The sequence below is a fragment of the Nanorana parkeri genome, unplaced genomic scaffold, assembly GCF_000935625.1.
Source record: "Nanorana parkeri isolate BGI_ZX_2015 unplaced genomic scaffold, ASM93562v1 scaffold644, whole genome shotgun sequence".
In the NCBI taxonomy this organism is placed as follows: Eukaryota; Metazoa; Chordata; class Amphibia; order Anura; family Dicroglossidae; genus Nanorana; species Nanorana parkeri.
This window is the reverse complement of record NW_017306912.1, coordinates 636,896-664,254: the sequence shown is the minus strand read 5'-3', so window position 1 is coordinate 664,254 and position 27,359 is coordinate 636,896. Positions and strand designations below refer to the sequence as shown.

Below are 27,359 nucleotides of genomic sequence, written 5' to 3'. Positions count from 1 at the left end.
GAGGACGACATTCAAGAGCTGGTGGAGGAACATGGCCAGGAGCTGACCACTGACGAAATGATGCATCTGCATTGCGAGCAATAGCAGGAGGTTATGGAGGAGATCTCATCTGCAGAGGAGGATGAGAATAAGGCGCAGGAATCCCTCACTTCAAATAAGATTAGGGAGATGTGTAAAATGTGGGAAACAGAGCAAAATTTTGTAGAAAAGCACCACCCGAATAAGGCTGTAGCAGTGCGAGCGATGAATCTGTTTAACGACAATGCAATGTCACATTTCCGCGAAATCCTCAAAAGGAGGCAAAAGCAAGTGTCATTGGATAGATTCCTTGTTAAGGTTTCACGAAATGAAAAAGATTCCATTGAGCCAAGAGATAGCAGTGATTCCTTGAGTGATAGTGAAAGTCGCCCTACACAATAATTCTCCTCTCTCTCGTCTCCCTCACACCAACCACAAAGGTACAGTACCTGTAATTGTTTATTTTTCTTTATATTTTGTACAGTATTATATTACAGTACAGTATTGTAATTATTTTATATGAATATTTTTGGGTTGTGGAACGAATCATCTGAGTTTCCATTATTTCCTATGGGGAAATTCGCTTTGATATACAAGCGCTTTGGATTACAAGCATGCTTTCGGAACGAATTATGCTCTTAAACCAAGGTATCACTGTATATATACACACAATTTTTTATTTTATTTCTACGTAGTAAAGAGCACATCATACAGTGATAAGTACTACATTCATAAGAAGCAACATATAAATATTGGATACAATGATGGATTCAGCACAAAGCAAGCAAAAACAGCAGCTTCTTAAAAGTGAAACTGAAGCCTAAACTTTTTTTGGGTTCATTTTGAATGGAGTGTAGAGGGATTAGAACACCCATCAGGTTTTTTTTTTGCAGTCTGTGTCCACATTAGAGAGATTCACCCTCTCTAATTGTAAGGGTGACCGTTATCACTGAAAATGATAGAAACAAATAAATAAAATAACCACAAAATTTGTGGTTGTCATCAGAACAGGAAAAGATGGGAACTGTTCCAATGGGGGCAATAGTACTGGTGACCCTGTTGACCACCAGTTATTTCCTTTTCTTTGGAGGGATTTCTACTACCTTCCTGTTGTGGCTATCGGACAGGAAGTGAAGGGAAGGGAAATCTCCCTAAATGGGACACAGATAGCAACAGCTAACGGGGTTTATAATCCTTTCTTACTCTATCCAAAGCTAAGAAGAAAAAAAAGCTCTACTTTAATGGCTAACTATGAAGAAGCAAAAGCACAGATCATTAGCACACGTGTTCAATATTTTGAAGGCCATGCGGCACAAAGAAGTCACGTTATCAGTATATGTAACTCATGTAGCATTGATTACACAGAGTCTAGAGTACAACTCACGTTTGTAGTTAACTCCCTAGAACTTATTCCCAGCACTACCAAGCAAAAGAAAGCCAGGTTACATTTGCTCATAAGACAGCTGATCTTAGAAGTCAGTACAAGGACACACTGCTCCTTCACAGCAACATAACACTCCCCCTCACATCACATTTCCTTATTTGCTCACTACATGCTGCAGAAAAGGTCTGTCCAAGGCAACCACAACATATTGTACTCTGCACTGCATAATATCTACACTGCAGGGATTCAGTCCATGAAAATGTCTTCTTCCATTTGTTTTGTATATTGCAGGCCAATATAGTATGCTGAGCCCAGGCAGTGAAACATGCCTACCAATATGCCTTCACATAATAAAGAAGTATTCACTGAGACTAAAGAGGAATGTTGAAATGTTGTATTCTGCGCGTGTGAATTGTAGAGATAATAAAAGGCTTCTGTCTACACACAGTATGACAAGTAGTAGTAATGAGCAAATTCAGCTTAGCTGCCAATTCTGCATTTGCTGGGATACCAAAAAAGTCTAAAAAAAAAAAAAATACCCCTTACTAGATCACAAAGAAATCCCATGCCATTCCCCAGGGCTTTAGCTCCCCACCCTCACTCTGTTTGGCGATGTAAGCCGGATACATTGGGGATCTTACTTTTCTTACTCCAGCTGCCCATACACCTATAGATTTTCCTCTTTCCATTCTAGCTTACATACCCCATCATGCATAGACCAATTTCGATTATCGTTCATTAGCAATACTAAATCATGGAATTTTGTCAAATCGACAGAACGGATTTTAGTTTGCGCATGTGCAGTGTTCTTGCTGCCATTTTTCGTAGGAAAGCGCCACTAATCCATCCATTTTCGTACGTTTTGAAAAAAAGCATTCCAGCTGGACCAATCGAGGAAATTCGTCCAGGAATACAGTAATTAAAATCGTTGGCGTGCCATCAACTTTTCAATTATCGTTCGAAAGACCATTTGGGGCCGATTTCAAAAATTGATAGGTGTATGAGCACCTTAAGTGTGTGAGTGTGATTTACAGCCTATTCATATAAATGGGTCGCCCAGCCACAACTCACCCTGCTGCACCTGTGCAATGTGGCATCACACAAGTGTGAATGGAGGCCAACAGAGGGCACATGAGATCCCACCCCACACTACATCACGGTCCTAAAAAGAAACATTACACTTCCTTATATCCTAACTTCTTTACAGTATCCTTGTTAGAGCAATGATGTCACAGAGAGAAGGAATGCCAGCTCAAAATCCCCTGCACCAGCTGCTTCAAAAGAACATGGCCCAAAACGGCAGTCATATGAGAACTGGTAAGGTTTTTTTTAAAGGATAGACTCCTAATGTTGCCTTTGCAGCCCATTGAAGCTGATCTGGCACAGATCATGATGCACAGCTCATAAATCGGAAGTGACAAAATCATCATTTGGATCATCTGGATTCATTCAGCGGAAAGGACATCAGCAAACAAGAGTTCAGTGAACGGCTAGAACCCCTGTCAGATTTATTGCCGAATTACTCAAAATAGTCAGCCCACATACCATGTAGCCTTAAAAAATGTATTGAGGTCAAAATGCAAAAGTGGCCTTGTTAAAAAAAAAAAAAGATAAGAAGGCAAATAGTATCCAGCCTGGATGTGTGTTTTATGAATGGCCTGGGGGAAAGAGGGGTGGAGATGTGGACTATGAGACCTGCAGCACTTACAGCCACAGCAGCGAGGTACAGCGAGAGTTGGTTTTCCTCTTTTATGAGCCAAATGATTTGCAGAACTAAAAAAGTATGTCTGCATGACAATGAGGTTCTTCGGAGAACAAAAATGTTTGCCTGCTTGAAACCTGTCAAGGCAATCTTGCCTGGAATTAGGCTTGAAAAGAACACTCCTCTTTCTGACCATGTTTCATGTTACTCCTATATTTGGAGTATAACATGGTCACATTTCCCACACACCTCCTCTTAAGTGAATCATAGGGTTCTTCTCCTGGCAGCGCCATGCTTTAGCATGGCTTCATCCACTCACTCAAGTAATCCATTCACAGAAATTTATGAATGGGATGAATACAAGTCCCATCTGTCACCAGGGCACAAACACAAAAATGTCCCAGCACACTTAGGTCCCCCTCACGTGGGCGTTCTGATCGAGTCCACCGGTCAGTTTTTCAGAAAGACCCGATGAGATGCCCAGCGTAAGTCTATGGGCAGCTGGGTGTAAACAGACGTGTCCGATTATCCCTGACTCCGGCCAGGTCCGGAAAAACAAATGGAACAGTGTTCCGTTCTGAGGGACCTGATTGTGCAGGATCAGGGGTGATCTGATGAAAAGGGACACATGTACATTTACATCCAATGCTCCATAGACCAACATGGGGTCCGGTCATTTCAGTTTTTTCCTTTATTAGGAAAAAACTGCACAGATTCAGATGTTACAGCGGTGGCATCCGATCCGTACCACTCTGATCTGGGCGGGATCCCCTGCTGATCAGCTTGTGTGAAAGGGGCCTTACCAGCAGGCTTGCAAAAAAAAGTTACACTGTCCAACTATTCGTCATTTTTTTTTTTTTTTCCAGGCTAGCTGGTAAGTGTGCTGGGAAAAGCCCTCCCCGTGCACCTTACTGTCAATGCTAATTATAAACTGATTTCTGCAGCTTCTATTTTTGTTTTAGAAGCACTGGAAATTCTCAATGGAGAACTGCGGGGACATCACCACACTTGCAGTCCATTGATTACTTTTGCGACTCTATAACTGAAGCTCTGTACTTCAATATAGAACTGGTGCTGAGGGAGGGGTCTGCAGGTGCCTGATCAGAGTTGCAATGCTCTGCAGGCTCCAATATAAAAATGTCTTTTTTTTGTAGGTGCGTTTATTATTTTTTTGCAAAAGGTGGACTATGCCTTTGAAACATCAGGAGGCACAGTATCCAGGGAACATTCTTAGAGCTATGTCACACCAGTGATCTCGGCAGCAGGATCATCAATGTGAGCGTCTACAAAAACCAAAGACTGTCTGTCCCTGGGTAAGAGCCTGTTACAAGAAATAAATATCTCATCTTGTATCAGTGGTTCCCGTGATGCAGTATTGTGATTGGTTGTTGTAAGCAAAAAGAAACTTTCCAGAGATCACCTTCCCCTACATCAGCCCCTCAGTGCTGAAAGCTGTGCTCTTTAATCCTCCATTCACTGACAGCAGGCTCAGAACACATCTTGTATAACAGGCAACAACAACGTCCCTTTAAGGCAACCCCAACACATCAGAGCTGGAGCCATATACATAAACGGTGAGAGGACGACATACACCAGCCTCGCTTCAAACTCCACTCCGTGCTAATTACCTGTGCGGCACAGCCGAGAGCAGCCCGGGGCGCCCGACTCCTCAGCCCCACTGACAGCCGGCTGTACATGATGGAGGCCGCCATACTGTCTCTGTCAGACACACCTCGACATTCAACTTTTCACGCAGGCGTAACCGCCGCTACCATAAAGCTGTAAGCCTGGAGTGGCCGCCTACTGCGGAGTGCATGCTGTAGACGCTCTATCTCAGGCTGTGGGTAGAAGGTCATACTCTATGGTAGCTAAGTGGCTGTACAAGTTCTCGGTTATTGGCTGCGGCGGCGGAACCTTGTACAATAATATACAGACATGGCCGTGGAAAGCCACAGAAACATTTCTAGATATAAATAAAGACGGCTTGTCAGTGCAGTAATACGTGTTAGTGTTGTTGTTTCCTTACTGCAAGGTGTTTAGAGACATATACTCCTACATTGGAAACCTGCCAGAATGTTACTGCAGCTTTGTTTTTAAAGGCATAGTCCTCCTTTTGCAACAAAAAACATAACTGTGCCTATATTAATAAAATTAAAAATGTGTATTTATTACATTTTGAATTGAAGCCTGCAAAGCGTTGCAAGCATGATGAATACATCATGGATGCAATGTACATTGTTTAAATCCCAACCCAAAGTCTGCATGAAGGTGCAAAGTTTGTGTTTTGGGGCTGGAGGAAGTGAAGTGACATTACCACACTGATAGTGCACAGTGACATCACTGCACCTGAGCCAGTGTGATCTGTGAGTTCCTCTGCCACTGTAGCAGATGGGACTTGTAGTCTTCCCTTTCACACATATCTGTGAATGCATGGTGCCGCCTTGCTTCCGACACTTGTTTTAGGAAACAAGACATCAGTAAAGAGAGAAGAACCCCACAATTCAAGTAAGTTATATGGATACTAAATATGGATATAATGTGAAACACAGTTCGAAAGGTGGACTGTGCCTTTGCTACTAATGTATAAAAGTGTTAAGGTCCCCACAATCAAGACAAAAGTCTTGCGATGCTTGTAAGGTGTGTGCCCAGCCTAAGGCTAACCTCAGGACTCCGCTGTGCGTACTACGCACTATGTTCAGACAGCCCATTCATTTTCAATTGGCCTTTTAGAGCCCTTTCGCACTGAGTGTTCCGCACAATGCACCTAGTAGGGATGCATCGATACCGTTTTTTTGGTAACGAGTACCGATATTTTTTTATTGTCAAAACAGAGAACTGATATCAGCCTCCCAAGGTAACGTGGGCCCCGCTTACTGGCAAATCAGGACGCTTCCTGATTGCCTGAAAAACAAGTGTTCTGTCAAAAGAACACCAGCTTCAAGCTCCCACGCAAAACTGCGAGGCAGCATGGCTTCCTGACCAATCAGGAAACGTGAGGGCGGGTCATGACCTGCCACCCCGGCTTCTTAATTGGCCGGGAAACTGGCTCCCTTGCGGCACTTGGGGCATTTGGGCGAATACGAGAGTCTCGCCCAAATGCTCAGTATTGGCACCAATACCAGTATTGGTGCATCCCTAGCAACTGACATGCACTACCTTGCACTAGGTGTGTTGAGTTGCAATTTATTTGAATTGCATCCCTTAGGACCTCCCCGCACCCATACGCTGCAGCGCCACACATGGTACCACAGTACTGTGTGGTGATAAAAAGTAGCATATGCACTACTTTTTTTCCCACCACGCCGCAATGCAAGGTATTGCAGTACTGCGTGTTGTGCTGCAAGATTGCATTTTGGTGCCATTTAAATGAATGGCAACAAACCTATAGTATAGCACTGCACACTAGGTGTGTTGTGTGATAGCGTGTGCTAAACACATGTGATTAGCACAATGCTCCGGTGTGAACAAGCCCTTAACACACCTGCACTTTTATTCCTCTGTTGTTCAGAGAGACAGTCATTTCATAGATCAATCAGAGCCTTTGGTTATAGTGCATCTGCAGGAGTAGGTTTTAGACGCAATTAGGAGGACAGCTCCATTGTGTGACCTAGCACCACAATTGCTGGGAGCCTAGCATCCAAGCATCTCCCAGCTCCAGGTTTCGCAGACCTGGCTAATTATTTCTTCTATCAAGCAACTGAATGGCTGACATGCTGAATTTATTCTAGATCTTTGTGATCTCTCCAGTCAGCTGGGGAGCGAATATGTCTTCACAGATGTTTAGAACTGGATTCACTAGGGCAGCCCTGCTTTTTTGGCAGGGGTAGGGCAACGCATGCATTCACTTTGCCTGGGAGCATAAATGACAGGGAGAACAGCCCTTCTGTCAGAGTTCCCCCCTCAAACTGCAGTGACCATATGTTTGGATCCTGGAAGCTACTGCCTGGCCGATCCCTGGCTGCTGCTTTGGGATCACATCACAGACCTCCACCCTACCAACTAGGGCCGCAATCTTGCGATCATGCACTGTGGTTTGCTTGTTACAGAGCATTGTGGTTGAGCACTTTTTACAGTATCTTGCCTTATTGTAGATTAGGCTGTGTTGCTTAAAAAAATTACTCAACTCAGTTAAAGTGTTATTAAACCCTCCGGTTTTTTTTTTTGCATACATCTACTGCTAGCAAGCAGCAGACAGATGCAAAAACGTATTTTTTTAAACGCTTTAAAAGAGGTTTAAACTTACCTGTGTCTTTGCCGCGCGTTACCGTCCGAAAATCTGAAAAATCTCGGGCGGCCGCAAAGAATCTTGGGGCGGGCACAAGCGCATTTCAGACTTTTGGCCGGGAGACGAGGAGAGACACAAGGTAAGTCTATAGACAACGTGGGACAGGAAGTGCCAGCAAGGACAGAGGAGTCAGAGCTGGATCGGAGACCCGCAGCAGCGCTGGAGAGAAGGCTGAAAACTACAGGAAAGAAGAAGATCGGATTGAGAGACATCATTTAAGGTAAGTCCTTACACTAACATTGGGGGGAGGAAAAAAAATACTCTAATGTCACTTTAAATCTTTTAAGTACCCTATTATCAAAAATGTATCATATTTGTGTATCACTAAGTTGTAGATCCTCAAATCATCTCTAAATGCATACTGACACTGTCCTTTCTTCTGCAGGGTGGCTACTTATGGTCCCTGTATGTGTTGTAAAGTACCTGCCTCTCCAAATTCACTCCCATGATAGACTACAATCTCATGTTTAGTTACCTATTTGGTATTAAAATTGTATTCTATCATGTGAGCGAGTTTGAGACATCTAGGGAGGGAGACATCTAGCAGGGAACAATTGGTACTACACACACAAACTAGTAAGAGTGCCTTACAAGATTATATGTATGACTGTATAGACCAGGGGTGCCCATAAGGTCAATCGCGATCTACCAGTGATCGCGTAGATCGCGATGTCCTCTCCTCCCGCCGGTGGGGCTTCTCTGGATCCCCGCTGCTCCCCTCATCTGTATGCAGCGGGGATCCGAGAAGAAGTGAAGGAACCAGTGGCGGAGGACGGAGCCGCTGTCACAGAACTAATGCCAGCGCCTCTCTCTCCCCTCACCGCTCTGCCTTAGTTCTGTGATGTCTCATGCTCCCTGAACCACTCTTTCACACTTCTTTTCATTTGAGGCCGATGAATTCTGGCATTGTCATCTGGGAATATGCCCGTGCCATCAGGGAAAACAGTATCCATTGATGGAAAAACTTGATCATTCAGTATATTCAGGTAGGCAGCTCACCTAAAAAAAAATTTTGAGGGGACCTAACATTGCTGAACCAAGAGCAGACCAACTGAAGCAACTCCAGATCATAACACTTATCCAATGAAAGGCTCTGGCCTATTTGCTTAGCTTCTTAGCTAAATCCAGGTGGTGCCTTTTTTTTTTTTTACCATGCAGTGTGTATGTAAGTGTAGAATTTTAGAGTTAAATGTTTTGACATACACCAGAAGTAAGGTAGCATACATGTACTCTTTTGGACCCAGTATCCATAATGTAGCAAACAGTGCAAGTCCATCATATGGTATAACCCTAGATTATCAAGAAAGAAAGAAGGGAGGGTAAGGGGGAAGAGGGTACAAGTGGGACATCTCTCCTCTATCTAGGGGTGCCCCTCCGTCATCTGTGACATATGAAAGAGATGGTCAGGAGAGGTTATTGTGTATGAGTGCTGTGTATTCAGGAGTGGAGGAGAACTCAGTCCAGTAGAATCAAGTCCACCAGAACTTGTCATGTGTCTCCTTTCCAGATGATACAAGGTCTTCCATTCACTAGATTTCATACATTTTATTGAGCCATAAGGTGAAAGAGTGGGACAGGCGGCGCGCTGCTGTTTTTACATGTCGGATACAATGCCTAGGTGCATTTATTTAGTGTGGGAGGACAGAATTTTCTTGTCCTATGTGTTGTAATATGATGTAAAAGGAAGAAGGCGGGATCTAACGGGACAGGAAAGTCTGTAACATTTTGGGTAATACGCCTTACTTCCTCAGTTGAAGGATCCAGCAGTTGAAGGATGTAGCAGGACCTAATTTGTGTCTATTATATCTGCCTTGAGTTTTTAAAAACTATAGTTAGAAATAGGTTCTTCAGTGATTTATGGACACATATGGCTGATCTACTGACCTATATGAGTAAGAACTATCAAGAAATGCAAATTCCTTACAAGAACATCAGTGATTAGATTTTTGAAGCAGCTTTACACTCACATTTATATATGTAAATGCAAAACAAACATCATGCACTGTAGATTCCCTGTAGCAAACGTCCTCACCAAACTGATGTGTCAGTACAGCAGCACTCTCCACATCTCTGCCAGCAAGAAGCAGCAGTGATCGTAAACAGTGCCTTGACTCACATGTCACTCGGCTGTCAGTGACGTCACCGGTTCCGCCCCTCCCCGGCAGTACAGGAAGCATGGTGCTGCAATGGAGTGATGAAACCTGATTGTACAATGCAGATACAATATACAGTATAAGAAGCTGTAATCAGATCGGGGACTGCACTGGAAATAAAGTGTGAAGATTGACTGGGACACGGATATTCTTCATAAAGGAAGGTAAATACAAGGAATGTTCAGCTAGTGCCTCTCATGCACCCTGCAATCTCTCTATATTTTTTTTTTAGCAGTGTGCAATTATGGGACATATAGACTTGCGTATGGTGGAGAGTCATGAATGGCTGAATACCTTTGCATGTGGTAACAGAACTGCAATCTCTATAAAAAGCCAGAAAACTGCATACGAGATCTCCATGGCTCTAACAGTCATATGCCTGTGAAGGAACCATGACTTCACAATAGTGATGAGCTGCGGCTTGGTGTGAACCCATTTCGCCTGAGTTTGTCCAAGTCTGCTCAAAACCATGCAATCTCTATAAAAAGCCAGAAAACTGCATATGAGATCTCCATGGCTCTAAAGCTGCCCACACACCTTACAATTTATCTGCAGATTTTCTGTGATCAGATGGAAAAGGTGCAACAGATTCCTTCATCTACACTTAACTGTGTGGATGGAGGAATCTCCACCTGGGCCAATCTGTTGCACTTTTTCCATCTGACCACAGAAAATCTGCAGATAATTGTAAGGTGTGTGGGCACCTTAAGGCTGGGCACACACCTTACAACCATCGCAAGACTTTTGTCTTGCGATGGTTGTAAGGTTTTTAAAAAAACGTACGATCTGTCTATGTTGCATAGGCAGATCGTACTTGCGATGATCGCAAGCCACGCCCCCTGAGGGGCGGGCTTCCGATGACCGCAAAGCCGAACGGGCAGTGTGCGCTTGCGCACACCCGCCCGTACGGCTGTTATCGTACGGACATGCCACAAACCCGCCGAACATCGTACGATGCTCGGCGGGTTTTCGAACATGTCCGTAAGTTTAAAGTCGTGCGACCTTACAGTAGTAGAGGTCGCACGGCTTCCACACACCTTACGATAATCGTACGATCGCGGGATTTCCCGCGATTATCGTACGATTATAGTAAGGTGTGTGGGCACCCTAACAGTCATATGCCTGTGAAGGAACCATGACTTCACAATAGTGATGAGCTGCGGCTTGGTGTGAACCCATTTCGCCTGAGTTTGTCCAAGTCAGAAAATGTCTCTATAAAGGGGCCCATACACTGTACGATTCTCGTACGAGAATCGCGGGAAATCCAGCGATCGTACGAGAATCGTACAGTGTATGGAAGGCGTGCGACCTTTTCTACTGTACGGTCGCAAGTCTTCCATCGAACAAGCAGGCTGGAAAACCCCGCCGGGAATCGTACGATTCTCGGCGAGTGAGTGGCCTGCTTGTTCGACAACTGACGAACGGGCCGGTGTGCGCATGTGCACACTGCCCGTTTGCCGTCCTTGCAAGCCCGCCCCTCATTGCAGTCATCGCAAGCCCGCCCCCCAAGGAGGCGGGCTTGCAATGATCGCAAGTACGATCTGCCTGTCCAAGATGGGCAGATCGTACGTTTTTTTAAGTACTTTACAACGATCGCAAGACTAAGGTCTTGCGATCGTTGTAAAGTGTATGGCCACCTTTATAGAGATATTCCTCAGACATTTTCAGTGTCTCCTACTGTTGGTGCTGAGCTGCTGTGATCTTTCCAGACAGGGCATGTGTCAACTAAAGCTGTATTTTTCATCTTGCTCCTTCCTCGTGACTACAGTTAAAAATGAACGTCATTTTGAGCCCACTAACCATCAGAACAAAATGTTCTCAAAATGAAAATTTTCAAACAAAATTCCACTGCCAACTTTAGACTCTTTTCTATTATATACAGTAGGAACTTTTGGTTTGGTGCATGGTTTTGGATACCCTTTCTTGTCATATTGTGTCCTTTTTAGATAAAAACCGAACACTTCTTCTTTTCAATACATTACCCAATTACAGGCACTCCCTGGTAGCCAAAAGTATCTGCATTTTTGTCATACCTGTATAGGCACCATGGCAGCTAATGGTAGACCTGGAGTCGGAGTTGGTGTTGTGATCACAAGCGCATCTCATCCAGACTGTGTTCTGCTGGGAAGGAGGAAAGCAAAAGGATCTCCAGGCACTGGCATGTACCAACTTCCAGGAGGGCATCTGGAGTTTGGGTATGGTGAAAGCACATGGTCACCTATATATAGTCAAAATATAGATATGTTACATGAATGCTAAGTTTTTAATATCAAAACTCCAGGCAAACAGTATTTAGTTTTATCACCTCTGTCCAGGAATCAGGGAGCTGGTACAGGTCACAGTAAAAGTGAACTAGAAAGTAGTAAAGCTGAACCAGGAAGCTGTACAGTGATCTTCTTTGTTGTGCGCTGTGTTGATTGTAAATCACAAGATTGGCTGTACAGAATTATTTGAATTATAACAGTATATACTGTATTTCAGTTTTATCTAGTTGTGTACTCAGTAGACATGTGCACCAGCAAAAAATTTGTTTCGTTTAGTTTCGTTTTGATTCGGATTTTGCATATTTCGTTTTTCGGATTCGGGTCCGCAATTGAATTCGTTTCTGGATTCGGACGAACTTCGTTAGCGGTAGTCCGGTCGAAATTTCGTTTATTGGACGAAATTTCTTTAGCAGCAAAGTGACAGAAATTTTTTTTTTTTTTTTACAGTCTGCAGAAGATGAAAAAAAAAAAGCGGGAGGTCCCCCCCCCAATTAATACCAGACCCTTTAGGTCTGGTAGGAATGTTAAGAGGGACCCTCCCCCAAGTTAAAAAAAAAAACTGCGTGGGGTTCCCCCCAAAATCCCTACCAGACCCTTTCGATTTCTTTTAACTTGGGGGAGGGTCCCTCCTAACATTCCTACCAGAGCTAAAGGGTCTGGTATGAATTGGGGGGGGAACCTCACGCTAAATTTCGACCGCACTACCGCTAACGAATTTTGTGAAATCGGGAATTCGGATTTGTTTGCATTCGTTTTAGCTGTAATTCGGAATTCGGATGCATCCGAGGTTCCGAAAATTCGTCCGATTTTCGATTCTGAACGAAACGAATCGCACATGTCTAGTACTCAGCTCTCTACCTGGAGTTCCTCTATAAGCTCAGCAGCTTGACAAAATATCTACATGTGATTCCACTTTAAAGAGAACATTAGGTTAGAAGTATTGGAGTAACCATAGCCACGCCACCCGCCCACAGTGTGTTCGCCCTCACCAGAAGACGTGGCACAACACTGACCGGGGTGCGGTGAGATCACAGAAAATAGTGCACTATTTTTTGCGATTGCTGTGCTACGCGTTCTGGTGCGAGCCATCGCAATGTGAAAGGCGAGGCTGTGGTGCCATTGACTTGAATGGCCTCCCGGCCCAAAACACAGGGATGGCGGGATTATGCAATTGAGTGCGTTCCAGCATCTAACCGTGCCGGAACGCGCTGGTTGTGGTGTGAAAAAGCTCTTAATACAGTAATATATATACAATATATTACAATGTATTATATAATATTATGTATTGTTTTATATCTGCCTGGATTTGTTTTGTAAGGGTCTGTAATTATTATACATTTATACTCATTTGGAACACGATTTCCCCACATTTGCCCATTTTATACTTTTGTGCTTATGGCTAGACATGTGCGATTCGTTTCGCTCCGAATCGAAATTCGAACATTCGGATGTATCCGAATTCCGAATTACAGATATAACGAATGCAAACGAATCCGAATTTCCGTTTCCGAAATTCGATAGCGGTAGTTCGTTCGAACGTTCGTTTCGTTTTCGTTTCTTATTCGTTTCTTATTCGTTTCGTTCGTTGGAGCAAAGGAGAAAAAAAAATTTCCCCCTCAAATGCCACTTTGCTGCAAACGGACGAACGGATAAACGAATAAGAAACGAAACGAACGTTCGAACGAACTACTGCTAACGAATTTCGTCTGAATCCGAATTCCGAATCCGAATTGACTTTCACACCCGAATCCCGAAAAACGAAATAACACAAATCCGAATTTAAAACGAAACGAATTTTTTGGCAGTGCACATGTCTACTTATGGCTTTAAATTCTGTTAATCTGCCTGACGGTTCAGTGATTGCTGATTTGTTGTTGTTACAGTGAAAGCTGGGAAGCCTGTGCTGAACGGGAGACCCTGGAGGAAGCAGGACTTCACCTCAATAATGTCCGTTTTGCTTCAGTAGTCAATTCAATTAGTTTTGAACATAATTACCATTATATCACAATTATAATGAAAGGCGAAGTAGACACAAATTATCCGTCAGAACCCACAAATAGGGAGCCCGAAAAAAATGAGGGTAAGTTTTATCTTTCCTGGTTCTCCTCCTACCTGTCTATGCTCTTCCTCATGGTCACCTAGTACTCTACCTCCTCCTCTCCTGTTCGCCTTTCTGTTGGGGTCCCCCAAGGTGCTGTCCTCGAAGAGCCCTTCTATTCTCTATTTATACCTCCAGCTTGCATGGCTTCTAATACAATCTCTATGCTGATGACATGCAAATCTATCTTTCCACTCCTTAGCCCATCTCTTCACTAGCTCACCCCTTCATTCTTCTTGCGCAACACTAATTTCCTAACTGACATATCATTATTGATGTAACACCACTTCCTCAAACTCAGGCTTTTAAAAACTGAGCTCTCGATACTTGACTCTGACCTCCCCTTTTAGCCCCACACCCTGTCACTGTCCAAATCTTGATGCCTTCACCTCCATAACATTTCCAAAATACGCCCCTTTGTTTCTAACTCACTCTCTTGTTATTTCACACTTTAACTTGCAACTTCCTTTTTCACAGGCCTACCTTACCCTATACAGATTATCCCTCCCAGTCTATCATGAATACTGCTCATCCACCTTACCAACCATTCAGTGTCTTCTGCACCTCTCTGCCAATCCTTCCACTGGCTTTCAATTGCCCAAAGAATACAATTCTAAATACTAACAACAACATTCAAAGTCATTCACAACTCTATCCCCAGCTAGGTCTCCATTCTCGTCTGAAAATATCAGCCAAACCATCCTCTCCACTCCTCCCAAGACATCCTGCTTTCTCGCTTCCTCATTAACTCCTCCCATGCTTGTCTCCAGGGTCTCTCCCATCCTCTGGGATTCCCTACTCCAACCTGCACTGCTGTCTCCTACACTGTTCGCCTTTAGGCCTCATTCACACAGCTAAGAGTCGGCCTGTACACATCCGTGTGGCGTGCACAGCCGTATCTGGCCGTTCCCGGGAAGGACAGGTGCTGCGTGTGATTGTATGCAGCAGCCTGTTCTTCCCAATGGGAGGACGCGGCCGCACGCCGCTGTACGCTCACCCGAGCTACACATCCGTGCGGGTGTCCGTACTCGGATGCAGACAGTATCCTGTCTGCGTCCGAGCACGGAAACCCACACAGATGTGCAGCTCGGGTGAGCGTATGAAGCGTATGGCCGCATCCTCTCATAGGGAAGAACAGTCTGCTGTGTACAATCACACGCAGCACCTGTCCTTCCCGGGAACGGCCAGATACGGCTGTGCACGCCACACGGATGTGTACGGGCCGACTCTTAGCTGTGTGAATGAGGCCTTAGGTGTTCCCTGAAAACTCATATCTCCAGGGACGCCTATCTTGCTTCTACCCAACAACTGAAATTTTACTTTCTCAAACAACTCATCCCCACACAGTTGCAACCTTTTAGATTGTAAGCTCTAACAAGCAGGGGCCTTCTAACACTCTTGTCTTGAGTTATATTGTAACTGTACTGTCTCCCTATGTTGAAAAGCGCTGCACAAACTTGAGTTTTTCACACATGGCTTCTGCATTTGGGCTTTATGTTTGTAAAATAAATAATGACAAGATCTAAAATGTCATGTGTTGTTGTTCATCTGAGGTTGGATTTACCTAATTCTAAAGCTGCCCATACACCTGACGATTATCGTACGATAATCGCAGGTGATCCCGCTATCATACGATAATCTTAAGGTGTATGGGCATCGTGCAACCGCATTTACTGTACGGTCGTACGATTTTCGTATAACGAGCACACTAGAAAACCTGCCAAAAACCCGTACGATTTTCAGCGGGTTGGTAGCGCTATCGCAAGACGAAAGCCGCACGACCCGAGGTGCGCAAGCACACACTGCCCGCTCACCATTGCAATCATCTGCAAGCCCTCCCCTCAGCGGGGAGGACTTGCAATGATCGCAAGTACAATCTGCCTGTCCATGATGGGCAGGTCGTACAAAATTTGAATCACCTTACAACCATCACACAACGAGTCGTGCGATGGTTGTAAGGTGTATGGCCACCTTAAAGGTGCCCATACACCTTACGATTATCGGACGATTTTCGTATGCGATCGACTTTTCGGCCGATAATCGTATGTGTGCATTGCAGTGTCCGACCCACATTATTGTACAATCGTACGACTTCTGACGGTCAAGCATGTTTGAAAACTTTGCTAGATCGTACGATTGTCGTAAGGTTGCTGGCGTTTCCGTCCGTCAAAAGTCGTACGATGTACACTGCGCTTGCGCTAACGAAAATACGGCAAATCAATTACCGCATTTCGTCCAGGTGCTTTTGGTTAATTACGGCTAAATGATTCTTGCGATCATCGGGGCAGGATGGGGCTGCCGTACGAAAATCGTACGACTATTCGATCATCGGACGGGAAGTTTCGTCCGATAATCGTAAGGTGTATGGGCACCTTAAGACTTGCTAAGAACCAGATGATTTTTATTATGTCCTGATACTTAAAACCATAGAATTCTTTTTCACACTACTGTACATATATACTATCATATTCATTCTTTAATAATGTCTATTTTTATTTGTTGCCCAAATACAGTCAAAATTAAGCTGACAATATAATCTGTATATCTATATGGGCCACAAAATGCAGGATTCGGTAATGAGCAATACTGCGGTGTATAATGGTGAGCAGATAGTGTTATCCACTCCACATTGTTGTACAGTGTGGATGTAACTTATGCTGACATAAGTTACATCCACAAATCTGGATACAGAAGCAACAAATATAAGTGCTCAGGCTGTGCTCAGAATGCTGTTGGACCTAGCAAAGCAAGTCAGTGACCAGCCGCACCTTGAACATGTCGTAAAATGGCACAATCCCCAGCAAAGGCAGAAGTGTGCTATAAGCTGTTCGGCTCAATCCAAATTTTTTTGTACCGGGTGCTTGAGGGATCGCGGTCTTAAATGCCCCCCTTCCACCCAAATTCCCCTTTTAAAGTACACAGAAATTCATGTGTAAATCCTATGTCATAACCTTTATTCTCATTAAGCCAACATTAACTAAAAAAAATAGCTGTATTGGTGCATCCCTTTAAATTGTGTTTTTTTTTATATTGTAGGCTGGAATTGGGTTAAGTGGGAAGAGTTTCCTCCAAATGACCAGCTGTTCTGGGCCTTGTGCTGTTTAAGACAGCAAGGATATAATCCCTTCACAGAAGATTTTAATCATCTATACCCAGCCCAGAAATGACCGTGTACGACAAGAGATTTTATGGCCGAAAATAGATTGCCTTGACATTTCCATAATGCGCTTTGATATGGCAACCTACAGTGCTTACCTTCTGTGCTTTCAATGTATCTTCCAGATGCACAAAGTTTTAACAGCCAGGGTTACAGTTTTTTTTTATTTTTTAATGCTTTGCATGTTTCAAGTTACAAACTGTGGAAATGTAGAAATAAAAGCAAAGAATGGTTCAAGTACCAACTCCACCAGGTGGAGATCTGTGGAACCAAGGGAGAAGATGGGCGTAGATTGTACATTGCAATAACCTTGCTATAATAGTCTGTCAAAACATAGTTTGCACTGTAGGCAATAGTATTTTTCATGGATAGAGGTTAAAGGTTTTGAAACACTTTACAAAGCCATAATAGAAGACATTCATTTTATTTGAGATATTCTGTAGCACTGTATGAATACTGAAGTCCTAACTGCACAGATTGTAAAAGCTTACTAAAAGCAGAAGTAAACCGTTTAGTTTTTGCCCTAATGTGCAAAGCACCATTACCTTACAAGTGTGCCCTTCTCCAGCACAGTCAGATTGATCTTTGGTCCTCAGCACTGTTCCCCCGCTTCCGCCATCTCTGCCATTGACACTTCCCAGTTCTCAGAAGTCATCTTTGGCCTTTGGGTGGCCACTATTGATGTATGCACACAAAAGTTACATCCTCCATGGCACCCGGCCCATTCACAGCATCGTAACGCCCGTGACTGTTAGAATACCTGCATAGTGGCGGCAGTCACTGTTCAACCAACATTTTTTTGCCCTGTTCCTTTGATAATTACTTTGAGCTGGTTGGTGCCGGCAGGACCACCCATGGTTAGAATTTCTAACAGTGTGTAGCCTTATGATCTGACAGTAGATAAGGAAGTGACTGATATTTCATGAACCAGTAGAAATCAATGTTTGAGGTCAGTTTCTTTGGGTATGATTTATAAAAGAAGTGAGGGATAAAGAAAGCATCTGTGTTGTTATCAGTTAGATCACCTCCATTTTTGTTCATATATAATATATAAGGGATCCCTATTCTTATACAAAAGTGTGTAAGGGTTAATAGCAGTGTGCAGAAGGTTACTTGAGAATGCTACGACCATGACTTCAATCATGTAGACACAGAGCCTTTAGATCTCACATCTGCGCTTGGCTATGTAGGGACAATGGCTACTCAGCTTAGGCCTGGTACACACCTAGGCATTATATTGTGTGGATTCAGTCGTACGATAACGCACAAAACACATAGAAGTCAATGGCGACAGTTCACACCTTAGCGTTGCGTCGCGCATACCATATCGCACAAAAAGATGCAGGAGCCATTTTCAGGCAGATGCAGCATAGCTTTGGTTCCATAGACATCCCTATGCATTGAGAAAATCACGCGGTTTTTAAAAGGCAAAACAAACGTGCAAAAACAGCTTGAAACCGCAATCGCCCAGGTGTGAACCAGGCCTTAGCTTCTCTGCTTTATTAAATTACTAAAATAGCCAGGCAAAGGGATATTTACATATTTGGAATTGGATGTTGCACTATGGTTTTCCTCAAATAATCCCATAATTATATTACAAATCACATTAAAAGAAAAAGTTTTCTATAGATATATCATCTAGTTTTGTCTTAACAAGGCCCAATATTTATAGAAATAAGGGATAGCACAGGTCAGATTGGCCGTGATGGTGGGCTCATTTTCAGGTACATGTGTATGAGGATAGAGGATCACTCCCTATTCCTAGACAAAATACTTATTTCAGCAAACTGTGTTTTCTTTTCCTGTGCAGAGGAGGACATGCCACTTTACTATTAAAAGAGCAGAGAAATGAGCAATTAACATGTGGGAGGAAAGAAGACAAAAGAGTTTTTTTTTTTTTTATATAGATGTACATGTTGGTGGAAAGAAAAAGGTAAAACAAGTGAAACAGTATAGGAGCGGATTATATATAAATAACCAAAACATAGCAAATGGTATTTTCCATGTTGGAGGGCAAACCTTGCAGTATAAATAGCTGAAGACTTCTAAATGTAACCAAATGGCAGTATGTAACTCACAACATCTATTGATTCTTTATAATGGGTATATGTTCACCTGCAGCCAGGAATACATATAACACAATAGATCATGATGCAATGTATATTTCCAACTTCATTAGGGTACTTAATGCCCAACTCCAGGGACATTTTTGTTTTATTTTGGACAAAGTAAATGTCACCTCTGCCTTTATTATAAAGATTTTTCCCATCACTCCCTGTCAGAACAGGGAATGATGGGAATTATCTTCCAACAGAGATACAGACACAAGCCAGATTTATGGTTTAACACCAAATATATCAATTTACTAACGTGTCAATACAAACTAGTCGTATCTATTAAAATGCATGCTGATCTGTATGCAAGATGCGCCAGAAATTGATCTGGACACATTTGTCGTGCCTCTGGTATTATACGAATATGTGTGTGTCCTGCAACCCCATTGTTATGACTAGAGAGGAATATTTCAAAGTTGCTTTTCGTTACCAAATGGCCAGTAAATACACTTCCATACAAATTATACACACACACACACACGCGTACATGAGTAGGTAATATTGGTCACACAAACTGCACCAAATGACAAGCGTATAGGCAGTGTAAATAGAGATGAGCAAAGCAATCCTTAAAGTACATCTAAAACCAAGTTTTTTCTCTTTTAGTTTTGGATTTAGTGCTGAGGAGTTAGAGCCCTTGTATTTGCCCCGGTGACCACTGTTACTGGTACTTAAAATGATAGGAAAATCCATGTTTGAGTTGATATCAAAACCAGAATAGACGGGAAATCTTCCAATGGTGACAATTGTTCCCTTGACACCAAAACATCCCCTAACATTTGAAGAGTTCCTCTTACCTTCTGTTCGGTCCACAGCACAGGAAGTGATAACAAAATCTCCCCGAAAGTACACGGATGGGGGGAAAAAAACCCTTGAGTTTAACCATTTTGTACTCTATTCAAAGTCAGTACCTTTGGAAATACTTTAATCTGGGAAATCTGATTCTTTTTGTTCACAATTTGCCAGAATATGTAGATGTCAAATGGACAAATTGTGGCAATAAGGAAAATTCTCGGTTCAGCCAATCTGAATTAATTCGATGCATAATTCCTAACATAGGTGAAATCAAGATGTAAATATTGGAGCATGAGAAGCCAAAGAGGATGACATTTGCATATCTATTTGTGAATATATTGTATGTGTGCATCTGATGAAAGGTAAAGTTCTTCTTAGACTTTGTTAATACCTACAAAAGTAGGCACATATAGGGATTCCTGCGTCAGGAAGCTGCGAATTCCTGCAGCAGGAATCCCAAATCTGCCATTTAGAAGCGGCAGCTGTCACCCGTTCAAATTATGATTGGGTGACAGTGGCCGCATTTGATAGTGGCAGTGTGCCGCCACACCTCATGTAAATCGTATGCGATATGATCACATGCAGTTAGGAAAAAGGAACTATGGATCTCTTCCTAATCGCAAGTATAAATCATTGTCCCCATATAAACGATGCATCTAGGGACAGTGAATTATTGCTGACTGTATGTAAATTGTACCACATACAGTCACATGAGGAGTGCCAACGCACTACCAATTTCAAATGTGGCTGTCACCCAACAATGAACTTGAACGGGTGACAGCTGTCACTTCTCTATTGGAATATTTTGGATCCTGCCACAGGAATTTACAGGTTCCTAACGCAGGCATCCTAGCAGGCAGGAGAAGTGAACAGTCTAGGACAACATAGCTGAACTGGAACAATTCTCCCATTCAGCTCACTTTCCAGTTCAGCTATGTTGTCCTTGATTGTTCCCTTCTCCTGCCTTCTGCAAACTCTTCACCCTTTTGTGAATAGCCCTGTAAAAGTCTTTGTGAATGCCCAGGTACTTTTAATAATTAGAGACTTGTTCCCTTTCAAACTCAGCTTAACTACACTGAAGGGAAAGCAGACTGCAGAATTTGGTGGCATTGAGACCAGCGTTCCTGTCCATCATAATCATTCCTCCCAGCAGATAAGAACAGTATATATACAGGTATAATGCCAAAGCCACAGAGACCTTAAATCCCCATGAAATTCCAGTAACTGGGTTATACATTTCACAAGCTAATATTTATAAATATAGAACAGCATTTCATTTTCATTACAAAAATCTGTATTTAGAAATGTCACAATGCTAATATGTACACTTTAGCATATACAAGCATACCACTATGTGTGATCACAAACCTATATACATACACACAGGTATGCAGATGAACTTATATACAATAACAGTGGTGCCAACTTGTTCTTGCTACAAAAATATAGTGGGTAACAAAGAATTAAAGACCATTTATGGAAAAATACATGTTAAAAAAAACAAAGGGACAAAATGAATACATGAAAAGAAAGGAAAAAAAAAAAAGAACAGACCCTCAGCTATATGACAATTACACTAAATCGATGAACACAAAATCTCCTAGATCATAGGACTGAAAAGGTGGTTCAGGAAGGAAAAAGTTCAGTTTGTATCAATAGAAGATCCAGGTGTTATGTGTTGCCCAATAGCGAGTAAAGTTTTAAGGTCCGTATTTAGCTAGTCAGAATCACTGCTGCTGCTGGAGGAATCTGTAGACATCACTTCAACATCATCTTCATTCTCTTTGTTGGGCCCCAGAGATTCCATTAAGAAGTCATTGCTGTGGTTTGGAGGCAACATGTTTATTGACATGTCATTCGACTGCCATGGGTACTGAGGAGCCAGGACATCTAGGAAAACCAAATATACAATTCATATTAAACTAGATTAAACAGAGCCTGCCCAATGACAATAGCATGGCTGCCACCACTTACTTGTTTAAGTGACAAGCTCAGGGGCTGTCATTCTGGTCCTACTAACTAGAAACAAGTATGCCATTCAGGAATCTCAACATATATGGCTGTATAATAAGTTCCAAGTCAGTGACCAAGTAGTAAGTCAAAGGAAAGAATGGCAGCCCTGGAACTTGCATCTTTTACAAATATGTCAGTAGCTGCAGCTTCCATATTTCTATCCCGATACGTGTCTTATGTCATAGATACTAGGGATGCACCGATACCGAGTATTTGGGCGAGTATTTGTTGCTAGGCAGCCTGGCTTCCTGACCAATCATGACCTGCCGCCCGGCTTCCTAATTGGCTAGGAAGCCATGCAGCCTCGGCAAGTGAAGCCTGTGTTCTTTTGATAGAACACCAACTTCCCAGGCAATCAGGAAGCCGGGCAACGGGTCATGATCTGCCGCCCGACTTCCTGATAATAGGAGCATACAGCACCGGTATCTGTACTGGTGAGTACCAGGGGGAAAAAAAAATATCGGTACTCGTGCCCACTGAAAAAACAGTATTGGTGTATCCCTAATATAAATAAAATAAAACCTTTTGGTAAATTTAAAATATGAACTCTGGGTATAAAGAATTATATATACTTATGACATATTGTACCTGGCCAGCCCACAGGGATCATGCTCTATAGTACCCGGAGCTACTACAGTGGTTTACAGAGATCTTCCAGGTCCTGTATGTTGCTGGGATGAGTGGCTCTGTAAACACGGGGGTCACTCTCTCAGCACAGTATATAAGTATACATAATGCTTTATACCTGGAGTTCAGCTGCAAAGGGTCTAACAATTTGCTACAAAACGTGGTCCAAAGAGTTAACTGGTGTCAAAGTCCAATTAAATCAACAAAAAATATATTAGATGAGACTGAAAAATTATAACTAAAAGGGGGGTAAGGTTTCTCCCTCAATATCTACCTTTTAGTGAAAGTAAAAATTCATTTAATTTTTTTTTATTCTAATAATTTCAAAATACCAAAAGAAACCATAACAATGAAAAATCTAAATTTACACAAAAATGTCCTTAAAAGTTCATAATGAAACAAAAAATGTGTATAATTACAAAACAAGCTAATGTATTTATGCATTTAGCATCAAAGTAGTGAACTACTGTATCATGCATTAGAATATTACATAAAGATGCTTGGACAACAAAAACAAAAAAAGAACTCCCGCTATTTTAGTGGTAGGATCAAAAAAATCCCTTCCCCCCATCATTTAACTTACCTGGAAGTCTTCCTGCTGCCAGTGCATCCCCAGGCAAATGACCATTAACGCCATTCGTAGGTAGGTTACTCATCTGACCCAATAAACCACTCCGCATCTCCAGGTCTGTGGGGTAAGGGCGACGTGGATCCCCTTAAATGAAGAAATATAAATACAGATACATTTTGTGCAGTTATACTGGAAACATTATTCAGGTCAACAAAAAAAATCAATATATCTCATGCCAAAACACTGGCAGGTTTAATCAGCATCATATATGGCCATGCCATATCTTGGCTGGTTTAAATAAAGCTGCCACAAACTGGAGTCATTTAAACTCACATAAGATGGAAAAGCAAACACAAGCAGCAGGTTACCTTCAGTGACAACTAGCTGTCAAAATGAAGATCAAGAATTAAAGACAACTGAATTTATATGAAAATCTCAAAGGTCCTCTAAAAAAAAAAAAAAACTTGTGGCAGGACTTGCTCTTACTATCTACTTATTGCTCTTTAATGTCAAGGAAGGCCTTACTGACCAATAAAAATTCTCCCCATCATATGCCAAGTGTAAATTTTCCAGGTTAGTGACCATTTGACTTTAAAGCCCTTAAAAGGTTTAAAAACAGGCTAACACTCTCCATTCCTCAGGAGAACATCGCAGGCATACTTCTAAGTCCTGCTAATCATTTAGCTTATATACTACTACAAATATTTATATAGCGTCAACAATTTTACGCAGCACTTTACATAGTTGCACATTCACATCAGTCCCTACCCTCAAGGACCTCACAATCTAAAGTCCATATTTCACATACAGGGCCAATTTTAGACAGGAGCCAATTAACCTTCCAGCATGTCTTTGGAGTGTGGGAGGAAACCAGAGTACCCGGAGGAAACCCACGCAAGCACAGGGGGAACATGCAAACTCCTTGCACATAGTGACCTGGCTGGGATTTGAACCAGGGACCCCCAGTGCTGCAAGGCAGAAGCGCTAACCAAAACTGGAGCAGCTGTGCATGGCAACCAATCAGCTTCTCACTTTAATTTTCAAATCTTAACTGAACAAACTGAAGAGAGAAGCGGATTGGCTGTCATGCACAACTGCTCCAGATTTTATAAATCTCCCTCTCCTCAATTCACAAACTGAGCATGGGGTTGTCTGCTGTGTGAATTTTTAGGAAGAAATGGAGGTGATGTGACCATAACACTGAGGTCAGAGGCAGGAGCAGCCAGGAAGTGCCTGTCAGAATGGCCAGGGGTTAGGCTGTGACAAGGAGGTTCTAAAAAGCTGCTGCAGGTATGTTCAAGCAAATCCAAAGTGCACACACATTCCTGCAGCAGCAGCATTTTTGGAGTTTTCATTACAAAATGTCTTTAATGATGGGTAACAAGGATGTGCACCACAGCCTAACACAACACAGCAATAAATAAAGAAAAAAAAGAATCCAAGTTCTTACCTGGAACCCATGTTTGTGGAGCACACACTGCATTGCTTGCACTAATCCGATGGGCATATTTAATCAGTTCTTCAGAAGAGATGGAACCTGTAAGACACAAAACAAAATGCACAATGTAGTTTTTATCCCAAATATGTACACAAATGGATTTTTCGACTGGCCTATTACAAATCTGAAATGGAAAAACGCCGCAAAGAAGCTCATGTACCTTTTCAGGCGTGGGCCGTTTTGTAGCGCGTTCAGACGGACTGAAATACGGCAAGGTGTGAACCATACCCATAGAAAACAATGGGATTTTCATGTTTGAGCGTTTTGTAGAGTGCTTGGAGAGCGTTGAACGCGCTACAAAACGTACAGGTGTGAACCAGGCCTAAAGGCACAACCAGAACTACTAGTAAGAACTGTGTAGGACAGCCCCAAACTGAAGGATGCTTTAATAAAGTTGCTTGAAAGTGTGTTTAATATTTGTAAATGCTTTAAAGGCTTGCTATACACTGCTTTTATACAAACTCATTCATGCCTGTGTATACACAGCCTAAATGTGCAAAGTATACAACAAGTACATATTATGAGGGGAGCAGACAGAATATGGAGCAGTTGGCCATGGCCACAATGAGCTTCTCAATTTCATTTTCAAAGCTTAACTGAGCAAACTGAAGAGAGAAGCTGATTGGTTGCCATGGGCAACTACTCCAGCTACTGTCTGTTCCATTTTTGAAAAATTCACCTCTATAAGTATGCATTGTAAACCAAGTACCAACCTGACATGTATATAGCATTTATAATGCATGCAGTTTTCTGAAGATAATATTTTTACAGTAGGGACCTTCAGAATGGAAATTAAACTCAGAAGAGGGTTAGGAATTGCACTAAATTATCAGTTACCACCACGTCATTTTTTTTTATTTACAAATGTAAATAAATTTATCAGTAATCCATACAGTTGAACAATAATTGCATGCAAGATGACTGGGCTTTATGGCAGCAAGATGCTGCAAACCCTTGATCTCCAATCCCAACTGTTGCACCAAAGTAGAAAAAGTTTACCTAGAAAAATTAAAGAAGAAATGGGCTGAAATCTCTTGACAAAAAATGAGCACACCAACCTTTTCTTGCTTTGTCTATTGATTTCAGCTTTTCCTTTGCTTGGTATACAGCAGTAGCCTGTGAAGTAAAGAAAATGACTTTAGAGCAATTTAAACTATAAAAAGAGTTTCTAGAATATAAGGGTTTCACTTGTACATCAGCTTCTATAAATGTTCTCCTGGCCATTCGACGAACAGACAACAGACTGAACAAATCTGCAACCAACGTCACTGAATATATTAAACTAACTTAAGATGCTTTTATTTCTCTTTTAGTTGGTAAAAAAAAAAGTAACTACATTTTTAGCAGCCACAAAAAAGCACATGAAGGGAAATCGTGCTTTTAGACAATCCACTCACTGCCTAGACCTTATCAAAATGTGAAATATAAATACAGACCTCACTTCCAGACACAAATATAAAGCCACTGGGCTCAGTCAAAGGGAATTATGGCTACCTTTAGTACATGGGCCACTGCAGATATGGATGACCATTATAAACTAGGGTCAGGCAATCCTAGGGTTAGGAAACAAAAAGATCAGGACTGTCCTTCACAGGCACTATAACAAAGTCAGGATTTTCATGCACATTTGTGCAAGTAAACCACACCTTGCTTAACTCATTACGGTGTGTTATTCAGATGTATACTAGTCTGTGCAATAAATTAGTAGTCCTGAATGCAGTTGGCCCATGGGCATTAAAGGATCATTTAAAATAAGCAACAACCCCTAATTTTTGAACTTGGGATGGAAGTTTTTCATCAGTTTTGAAAAGGCTCTGCATAGATTTAGAGGAGGGCTTTTGGCTCCTGTAACTTTATCTCAGAATAAATTGTCTGGTTATACTATCTCTTTGGTCCCCTGTCCACTAGCTCACAGCCATAAAAGCCATGGTTTCCACATACTACACTGACAATAGCCAACTAACCTGCAACAACTGTATGCAGTTTGGAAATAATGGCCCTAGAATATCAGACGTTGTGGTATATGGCACAGATGCACCAGATCTGTGCTATGTATGAGGAACAAACCAACCTCTGTCCTGCATCATAGAGAGGTCATGGCTCTCAATGAATGGGATGGATAACACTGACACTGGCGACTGTCATGTAGATTAGAGCACATTAATGGCCACCTACCAGTATGTGTTCTGCTTCTTTCAGCTGTTTTTGTAGTTGCTGGATATCACTGTCTCTTTTCTCAACTTCCTTCTCCAGAAGCAGCATTTCTTGGTGTATCTTCCCTTGACTGTATGCCACCTTCATCAGTTCCTGAAACTCTCCATCTTTCTGTATTAAAAGCTCTAAAATCTGAGAAAAAGATTACAAGTAAAATAACTGATGCCAGAAATTCCACAGCATTCTATCAACTTGCCCAAACACTGCTTTTAACAGCATCCAATGTGGAAATATCAGTTTTTGTTGGGGACTGGTGAACTGAATCACCTGCCAGCTTTTAGATCTAATAATGAGATTTTCCTCAAGAACTTTGGGGGGAATTTATCAAAACTGGAGCAGACAGAATCTGGAGTAGTTGCCCATGGATGGCAACCAATCAGCATATCTCTTCAGTTTGCTCTGGAGAGAAGAGAGAGAGGAGAGAAGAGGAGAGAAGAGAGGGGGGGAGGAGGGGGGGGGAGGGGGG

General features: G+C 42.3%; 3 protein-coding genes across 3 annotated transcripts in view; 1 reads left to right on the top strand and 2 right to left on the bottom strand.

Moving 5' to 3' along the window:
- The window catches only part of SUCLA2 (succinate-CoA ligase ADP-forming beta subunit), an 83,506-nt gene extending 78,607 nt beyond the window's left edge, over nt 1-4,899 (bottom strand). The window contains exon 1 of the mRNA XM_018563247.1: nt 4,733-4,899. Within this exon, the coding sequence (XP_018418749.1) occupies nt 4,733-4,816 (84 nt within the window). The 5' untranslated portion in view covers nt 4,817-4,899. The remainder of the gene's footprint in view (nt 1-4,732) is intronic.
- A 6,639-nt stretch (nt 4,900-11,538) lies between these two features.
- NUDT15 (nudix hydrolase 15) lies at nt 11,539-17,137 on the top strand. The gene is made up of 3 exons (XM_018563249.1): nt 11,539-11,737; nt 13,690-13,886; nt 16,941-17,137. Exons 1-3 carry the CDS (start codon nt 11,589-11,591, stop codon nt 17,069-17,071), a joined length of 477 nt encoding a protein of 158 aa, XP_018418751.1. The 5' UTR covers nt 11,539-11,588; the 3' UTR covers nt 17,072-17,137.
- A 4,467-nt stretch (nt 17,138-21,604) lies between these two features.
- The window catches only part of MED4 (mediator complex subunit 4), a 9,455-nt gene continuing 3,700 nt past the window's right edge, over nt 21,605-27,359 (bottom strand). The window contains exons 3-7 of the mRNA XM_018563248.1: nt 26,855-27,025; nt 25,738-25,795; nt 24,632-24,718; nt 23,194-23,325; nt 21,605-21,860 (exon numbers count right to left, since the gene is read on the bottom strand). Coding sequence (XP_018418750.1) covers nt 21,688-21,860; nt 23,194-23,325; nt 24,632-24,718; nt 25,738-25,795; nt 26,855-27,025 — 621 coding nt within the window. The 3' untranslated portion in view covers nt 21,605-21,687. The remainder of the gene's footprint in view (nt 21,861-23,193; nt 23,326-24,631; nt 24,719-25,737; nt 25,796-26,854; nt 27,026-27,359) is intronic.